Source organism: Nerophis ophidion, linkage group LG21 (assembly GCF_033978795.1).
Source record: "Nerophis ophidion isolate RoL-2023_Sa linkage group LG21, RoL_Noph_v1.0, whole genome shotgun sequence".
Taxonomy (NCBI): Eukaryota; Metazoa; Chordata; class Actinopteri; order Syngnathiformes; family Syngnathidae; genus Nerophis; species Nerophis ophidion.
Genome location: NC_084631.1, coordinates 44,513,871 through 44,523,116, shown reverse-complemented (window position 1 = coordinate 44,523,116; position 9,246 = coordinate 44,513,871). Strand labels below are relative to the sequence as shown.

The 9,246-nt window shown below is 35.9% G+C and overlaps 1 protein-coding gene across 1 annotated transcript; it reads left to right on the top strand.

Annotated features, from left to right (window-relative positions):
• Window positions 1–696: 696 nt before the first annotated feature.
• On the top strand, window positions 697–8,369 carry apoea (apolipoprotein Ea). The gene is made up of 5 exons (XM_061881492.1): window positions 697–862; window positions 934–991; window positions 1,055–1,205; window positions 5,123–5,410; window positions 8,027–8,369. The coding sequence occupies exons 2-5, from the start codon at window positions 949–951 to the stop codon at window positions 8,331–8,333; spliced, it is 789 nt and encodes a 262-aa protein (XP_061737476.1). The 5' UTR covers window positions 697–862; window positions 934–948; the 3' UTR covers window positions 8,334–8,369.
• The last annotated feature ends 877 nt before the right edge of the window (window positions 8,370–9,246 follow it).

Sequence of the window (9,246 nt, the reverse complement as noted above, 5' to 3'; positions counted from 1 at the left end):
AAAATTTAATAAAAATATTTTAAAAAATTATACTGCAGCCTGGTACCAAAGGAACTGGTCTAAAACAGTGGTCCCCAACCACCGGGCCGCGGTGGCCCGATTGGTACCGGGCCGCAGAAAAATGATTTATAAAAAAAAAAAAAATTATTTATTTATTTGTTTTTTAAATCAACATAAAAAACACAATATACACTTACAAATAGTGCACCAACCACAAAAATCTCCCTTTTTCATGACAAACAAGAAAAGAAAAAAAAAGGACACCCCCCCGGGGCCGCGGGACAAATTATTAAGCGTTGACCGGTCCGCGGATACAAAAAGGTTGGGGACCACTGGTCTAAAAGACTACAACTAATATGGCAGACATCTTAAAAAAACTACAAAATTAAAAATGAATCCTGCCGGCCCCCCTTTTTTAAAGGGTCCGTGGGGGGAAGGGGGGTCATCCCCCGCTGGCCCCCCTTTTTTGGAGGTACTCTATCTTCTTATTGTGACTTTTGTTGACACTTTATCCTGACCTACTGATCCTTTTGTTTTATTGGTGTTGCGCAACATCAACAAGCGACACCTGTGAGGTCAAAGTCTCAATTAGCCCGCCGTCTTATTGGACGGATCCAGCGCCTGACCTTTGACCCCCCCGCCCCATTGTGTAGAAAACCTCACATAGTCAAGGTGCTGACAGCCATTATCACACTTCCAAGTGGTGACCCCTTGACCCCGCGTGCAACGTGGCGCCAAAATAACCCACACGGCAATAAAAGTTGACAACGCGCTTCGAACTTCGGACGTCACCGGGCGCTGAGCCGTATAAAAACACACGTCCGCCGCGCTCAGTCAGCCTCGCCGAGCCATCAGTCGCCGGGTAGGACGCACGCTTCTTTGTCACGGAGGTCGACGCCGTACCATCACGCCTTTTTTGTGCTCCCATTGCAGGTTTCTCGTCTCAACATGAGGGTCTTCGCCGTCATCCTCGCCCTGGCGCTCTTCTCAGGTGAGTTCCTCGCTCAGGTGTGGGCCGCCTGTCCAGGGATTTAAGAGTCTCATCCCGGTCTAGGCTGCCAGGCCAGGAGCTTCATCCAGGATGACTTGACTGAACCGTGGGAGGCGGCGGTGGAGAACTTCAAGAAATACATGACGGCGCTGAACGAGAAGGCCGACCAGATGGTGCAAAACATCAAGAGCTCGCAGATAAAAAGAGAACTGGAGTGAGTTTGCTTGCCTTCCTACTTGTGATCAGGTTGGACTATCTAAGTGTGGGAGACCTAACTACTGTTTTAAATACACATCCTAATATGGTAATATTGGTAGATCAGACTATCTAAGTGTGGGAGACCTAACTACTGTTTTAAATACACATCCTAATATGGTAATATTGGTAGATCAGACTATCTAAGTGTGGGAGACCTAACTACTGTTTTAAATACACATCCTAATATGGTATTAATGGTATATTAGACTATCTAAGTGTGGGAGACCTAACTACTGTTTTAAATACACATCCTAATATGGTAATATTGGTATATTAGACTATCTAAGTGTGGGAGACCTAACTACTGTTTTAAATACACGTCCTAATATGGTAATATTGGTATATTAGACTATCTAAGTGTGGGAGACCTAACTACTGTTTTAAATACACGTCCTAATATGGTAATATTGGTATGTTAGACTATCTAAGTGTGGGAGACCTAACTACTGTTTTAAATACACGTCCTAATATGGTAATATTGGTATATTAGACTATCTAAGTGTGGGAGACCTAACTACTGTTTTATATACACATTCTAATATGGTAATATTGGTATATTAGACTATCTAAGTGTGGGAGACCTAACTACTGTTTTAAATACACGTCCTAATGTGGTAATATTGGTATATTAGACTATCTAAGTGTGGGAGACCTAACTACTGTTTTAAATACACGTCCTAATATGGTAATATTGGTATATTAGACTATCTAAGTGTGGGAGACCTAACTACTGTTTTAAATACACATCCTAATATGGTAATATTGGTATATTAGACTATCTAAGTGTGGGAGACCTAACTACTGTTTTAAATACACATCCTAATATGGTAATATTGGTATATTAGACTATCTAAGTGTGGGAGACCTAACTACTGTTTTAAATACACGTCCTAATATGGTAATATTGGTATATGCACCAGATAGCTACCCAATCTCATGAGGTGATACAGAAAAAGGACCCCAATGAAGACAAGTTGTATGGAAAATAGGTCGTAAGAATATGACAGTATGTTAAAAAAAATATATATATATAAATATATACTGAAATTTTTTTATGGCTTCGTTACAAATATGTAACTCACATTTGGAGATACAGAAAAACAATAAGAGCTACATTAAATTGAATTAAATATAATTTCATTATATTAAAATAGTGTACGTTTTGTTTGGGCTGTTGCCCCCGCGACCCGACCTCGGATAAGCGGAAGAAGATGGATGGATGGATGGACATTTTGTTGAATTTAATATATTACATTTAATCTTATTTAATTTTGGGGGGGGGCTTCGTAACAAATACAAAACTCCCATTTGGAGGTACATAAAAACCATAAAAGTTAAATTAAATGTAATTAACTTTAATTCAATTCAATTAAAATAAAGTACATTTAATTAACTGTAATAAAATGTAATACAATGTAATTAAATTTAATAACATTTAAATTATTTATATTTTTTTTGGGGGGGGGGCTTTATTAAAAATACAAAACTCACATTTAGAGATACATAAAAACCATAAAAGTTAAATTGTTGGTTGTAAAAAATGACATCATGTACACTGTGAAAAATTATGTAAAAAAAAAAAAAAAAATTATACTGAAATTTTTTATTGCAAATATAAAACTCTCTAATAAAAGTTACATTAAATGTAATTAAGTTTAACTAAATTAAATTAAAATAAAGTACATTTTATTAAATGTACTAAAATTTACTAAAATTAAATTTAATGTAATTAAACTTAATACCATTTAATTTTATTCATTTTTGGGGGTTGGGGTGATTTGTTACAAATACAAAACTCACATTTAGAGATACATAAAAACCATCCATCCATCCATCCATTTTCTACCGCTTATTCCCTTTCGGGGTCGCGGGGGGCGCTGGCGCCTATCTCAGCTACAATCGGAAAAGTTAAATTGTAGGTTGTAAAAATATGACAGTATGTACACGGTGAAAAATTATGTAAAAAAAAAAAAAATTATACTGAAATTTTTTATGGCTTCGTTGCAAATATATAACTCTCTTGGAGATACATAAAAACAATAAAAGTTACATTAAATGTAATTAAGTTTAACTAAATTAAATTGAAATAAAGTAAATTTTATTAAATTTAATAACATTTACTAAAATTAAATTTAATGTAATTAAACTTAATACCATTTAATTTTATTCATTTTCTGGGGGTTGGGGTGATTTGTTACAAATACAAAACTTACATTTAGAGATACATAAAAACCATAAAAGTTAAATTGTAGGTTGTAAAAATATGACATCATGTACACTGTGAAAAAGTATGTTAAAAAAAAAATATATATATATACTGAAATTTTTTATGGCTTCGTTGCAAATGTATAACTCTCTTGGAGATACATAAAAACAATAAAATTTACATTAAATGTAATTAAGTTTAACTAAATTAAATAAAACTAAAGTACATTTTATTAAATTTAATAAAATTTAATACAATTAAATTTGATGTAATTAAACTTAATAACATATAATTTAATTAATTTTTTTGGGGGGGGGGTGATTTGTTACAAATACAAAACTTACATTTAGAGATACATAAAAACCATAAAAGTTAAATTGTTGGTTGTAAAACTATGACATCATGTACGCTGTGAAAAATTATGTTAAAAAAAATTAATTATAATAACATTTTTTTATGGCTTTGTTATAAATATATAATTCATATTTGGAGATACATAAAAACAATTAAAGCTACATCAAATGTAATTAAATGTAATTAAATTAAATTAAAATCAAGTACTTTTTTTTTAATTTAATTTAATTTAATTTTTTTGGGGCTTCGTAACAAATAAAAAACTCACATTTGGAGATTCATAAAAACCATAAAAGTTCAATTAAATGTAATTAACTTTAATTTAATTAAAATAAAGTACATTGTATTGAATTTTTTTTTAATTAAATTTTATAATTGTTTGGGCTTCGTAACAAATACAAAACTCACATTTGGAGATACATAAAAAAAAAAGTTAAATTAAATGTATATAAATTTAATACAATTAAATTAAAATAAATTTAATTTGATTTTATTAAATTGAATTGAATTACATTTGTTTAATTCTTTTTGGCGTCGCTACAAATACAAAACTCACATTTGGAGATGAATAAAAAATTTTTAAGTTACATTAAATTTGATTAAATGTAATTGAATAAATTAAAATAAAGTAGATTTTGTTAAATTGAATTAAATTACATTTAGCTACATTTTATTTTGGCATCGCTACAAACACAAAACTCACGTTTGGAGACACATACCAACCATAAAAGTTAAATTCAATGTAATTAAGTTTAATTAAATAAAATTAAAATAAATGTCATTTTATTTTATTAAATTGAATCACATTTTATTGAATTACATTTAATTCAATTCTTTTAGGCGTCGTTACAAATACAAAACTCACATTTGAAGATAACTAAAAACAAAAGTTAAATTAAATTTAAGCAGGTTTAATTCAACTAAATTAAAATACATGTTATCAAGTTAAAATACATTTAATTAAGTCAATATTTAATTTTATTTAATCTAACACTCAAACATAAGGATTTGTTTGTACACACATAATTTGTTTGTAATATGTGACAATATCAAGTGACATATGTATATATATATATATATTTTTTTTTTTATATATACATACATATATATGTGTATATACATATATATGTATGTATATATATATGTGTATATATATATATATATATATATATATATATATACATATATATATATATATATATACATATATATATATATACATGTATATATACATATATACATGTATATATATATATATATATATATATATATATATATATATATGAATTCCTAGTGTCTGCTACTTCCTTCAGCACCCTGATCCAGGACAGCATGGCCGAGCTGGACGCCTACAGGGACAGCCTGGAGAGCAAGCTGGCCCCGTACACCGAGGTCACCGCCAAGCGCCTGAGCGGTGAGCTGCGAGGTCTGGGCGAGCACATCTACGACAACGTGGTGATGGCCAGGGATCAGATGGACGTGTACGCCGCCGAGCTGAACACCTTGATGAAGCAGAGCGCCGACAACGTCAGACAGAACGTCGGCGCTTACACCCGCAAGATGAACAAACGCCTCAGCAAGAACACCATGGAGATCAAAACGTGAGTCCTTCCGTCGGGTTCAAACATTGGTGACGTCTATTAAACAAGACAAGAAGCAAAGAATTAGACGGAGACAAAGTTAAATTTGGCTCAATTGAGGAGAGACGTCTGGACTGTACTCTTTGTACAGTCTCACCACCTCCTCTTTTATTTGGACTTTCCCTGATTTCATGGCAACAGCTTTTTCTAAGGGGGGGGGGGGGGGGGGGTCGTAAACAGCCATCGGCTTTGATTACAAAACAGTTCAAAGAAGAGGTCGTAAACAGCCCTGGCCCTCGGTCCCAGAACAGTTCGAAGAAAAGGTCGTCTGGAGGGGAGTCTGGTCCTCCTTCCTCTCCCTGCTTCCTCTTACAATAATAATGTCTCTATAACAGTGGTTCTCAAACATCTTTCACCACCTCAGAAAACTCTTGTCGTTCCAAGTACCACCATAATGAATAACATTAAAATATAATAGCGTATAAGGCCTAAATATTATTTACAAACAAGGCAGAGGTTTTATTTAACAAGTATTTACTAATCACAAGTCGGTGATGGAAGCTGGCAGCGTTTCTGGGTGTTGTTGATAAATCCATAAATCAATCAATGTTTATTTATATAGCCCCAAATCACAAATGTCTCAAAGGACTGCACAAATCATTACGACTACAACATCCTCGGAAGAACCCACAAAAGGGCAAGGAAAACTCACACCCAGTGGGCAGGGAGAATTCACATCCAGTGGGACGCCAGTGACAATGCTGACTATGAGAAACCTTGGAGAGGACCTCAGATGTGGGCAACCCCCCCCCCTCTAGGGGACCGAAAGCGGGTCTAACATGATACTGTGAAAGTTCAATCCATAGTGGCTCCAACACAGCCGCGAGAGTTCAGTTCAAAGCGAATCCAAGACAGCAGCGAGAGTCCCGTCCACAGGAAACCATCTCAAGCGGAGGCGGATCAGCAGCGTAGAGATGTCCCCAACCGATACACAGGCGAGCGGTCCATCCTGGGTCTCGACTCTAGACAGCCAGTACTTCATCCATGGTCATCGGACCGGACCCCCTCCACAAGGGAGGGGGGGGGACATAGGAGAAAAAAGAAAAGAAGCGGCAGATCAACTGGTCTAAAAATAAAGGGCTTTGACTTTGCATGGTAGAGTTTTAACTTGCACTTACTGATGTAGCGACCAACTGTAGTTAGTGAAATGGTTTTCCGAAGTGTTCCCGAGCCCACGTGGTGATACCCTTTACACACCGATGTCGCTTTTTGATGCAGTACCGCCTGAGGGCTCGAAGGTCCGTAAAATCATGGCTTAGGTGCAGTGATTTCTCCACATTCTCTGAACCTTGTGATGATATTACGGACTTTAGATGTTGAAATCCCTACATTCCTTGCAATAGCTGGTTGATAAAGGGCTTTGACTTTGCATAGTAGAGTTTTAACTTGCACTTACAGATGTAGCGACCAACTGTAGTTACTGAAAGTGGTTTTCCGAAGTGTTCCCGAGCCCACGTGGTGATATCCTTTACACACCGATGTCGCTTTTTGATGCAGTACCGCCTGAGGGCTCGAAGGTCCGTAAAATCATGGCTTAGGTGCAGTGATCTCTCCACATTCTCTGAACCTTGTTGTGATATTACGGACTTTAGATGTTGAAATCCCTACATTCCTTGCAATAGCTGGTTGATAAAGGGCTTTGACTTTGCATAGTAGAGTTTTCACTTGCACTTACAGATGTAGCGACCAACTGAAGTTACTGAAAGTGGTTTTCCGAAGTGTTCCCGAGCCCATGTGGTGATATCCTTTACACACCGATGTCGCTTTTTGATGCAGTACCGCCTGAGGGCTCGAAGGTCCGTAAAATCGTGGCTTAGGTGCATTTTCTGAACCGTTTGATGATATTACGGACCGTAGATGTTGAAATCCCTACATTCCTTGCAATATCTGGTTGATAAATGTTGTTGTTGGACAAACTGCTCACGCATTTGTTGACAAAGTGGTGACCCTCGGCCCGTCCTTGTTTGTGAATGACTGAGCATTTGCTGCTTTTTATACCCAATAATGGCACCCACCTGTTCCCAAATAGTGTGAGTGTGAATTATATTTATATAGCGCTTTTCTCTAGTGACTCAAAGCGCTTTACATAGTGAAACCCAATATCTAAGTTACATTTAAAGCAGTGTGGGTGGCACTGGGAGCAGGTGGGTAAAGTGTCTTGCCCAAGGACACAACGGCAGTGACTAGGTTGGCGGAAGCGGGAATCGAACCTGCAACCCTCACGTTGCTGGCACGGCCACTCTACCAACCGAGCTATGCCGCCCCAACAAATAGCCTGTCCACCTGTGGGATGTCGCAAATAAGCGTTTGATGAGCATTCCTCAACTTTCTCAGTCTTTTTTGCCACCTGGGCCAGCTTTTTTGAAACATCAAATTCCAAACGAGCTAATATTTGCCAAAAAATAACAAACTTTTCCAGTTTGAAGGTTAAATATCTTGCCTTTGCGCTCTATTTAATTGAAAATAAGTTAAAAAAAGGATCAGCAAATCATTGTATTGTGTTTTTATTTTCCATTTACACAACGTGCCAACTTCACTGCTTTTGTGAATAAATAAAGCGTCTTGTCCTCCTCTCAGGCGCGTCGCCACCTACGTGGAGAAGCTTCAGAGTCGGGCCACGGACCACATGGAGGACTTGAGAGAGCGCCTGCTCCCATATGTGACTCAGGTGAGCGACAAGGCCCAGGACAAGGTCCACACCCTGAAGGACCTGCTGGCGTCGCAGGTGGAGAGCATGAAGGAGCAGATCCTGAGCACCAGCCAGGACATCCAGGAAGGCTACGAGAAGACGTCTGACAACCTGCGCTCCACCCTGCTGGAGAAGGTGGAGGAGCTCAGGGGCTGGTTTCTGCCATTTGTCTCCATGATCAGTGACAATATGTAAAACACTTGGTGGACAAATAAAGATGGATCTTCCAAACGAGTTTGAAGGAGTCTATCACACACAATAAAATAAGTCAACCGTAGAATTTATTTGGCTTATCGCATTTTATTATTACGTTTTTAATCTGTATATATTGTACGCTAGAAAAACGGCTGCTTAGTCGCCAGGATTTTACCGTAAAATTTGTCATGCTTACTGCAAATGATACTGTTTTTTACGGGTTTTTTTAACCGCCCCTTTTACCGTAAAATCTATGGCTAGTTTTTTCATGGTTTGTTATTGTACATGGAAAAACTACTGTATGGAGGTTAATTTGTGTCTTTATTACAAAACCTTTTTTACACACTGAATTTTCAAACACTGATTTTTTTATACAGGAAATTATTTTACACTGTATTTTATACACTGAATTTTTACACACTGATTTTTTAAACACTGATTTTTTTATACAGTGAATCTTTTTTACACTGAATTTTTACACACTAAATTTCCAAACAGTGATGTTTTATCCACTGATTTTTTTTATACTGTATTTTTACAAACTGAATTTTCAAACACTGATTTTTTTATACAGTAAATTATTGTACACTGTATTTTTATACACTGAAATTTTAAACACTGATTTTTTTATACAGTGAATTTTTTTACACTGTATTATTAAAGACTGATTTTTTCATACAGTGAATTTTTACACACTGTATTTATATACACTTAATTTATTTGCATTGTTTGTTACACTGTATTTTTACACACTGATTTTTTAAACACAGATTTTTTTATACAGTGAATCTTTTTTTACACTGAATTTTTACACACTAAATTTCCAAACAGTGATGTTTTATCCACTGATTTTTTTTACACTGTATTTTTACAAACTGAATTTTCAAACACTGAATTTTTACACACTGAATTT

Coding starts and splice junctions, on each gene's coding strand:
- apoea (XM_061881492.1), top strand. CDS start 949: ATGAGGGTCTTCGCCGTCATCCTCGCCCTGGCGCTCTTCTCAG. Junction 992..1,054: donor CGCCCTGGCGCTCTTCTCAG/GTGAGTTCCTCG, acceptor ATCCCGGTCTAG/GCTGCCAGGCCAGGAGCTTC. Junction 1,206..5,122: donor CAGATAAAAAGAGAACTGGA/GTGAGTTTGCTT, acceptor TACTTCCTTCAG/CACCCTGATCCAGGACAGCA.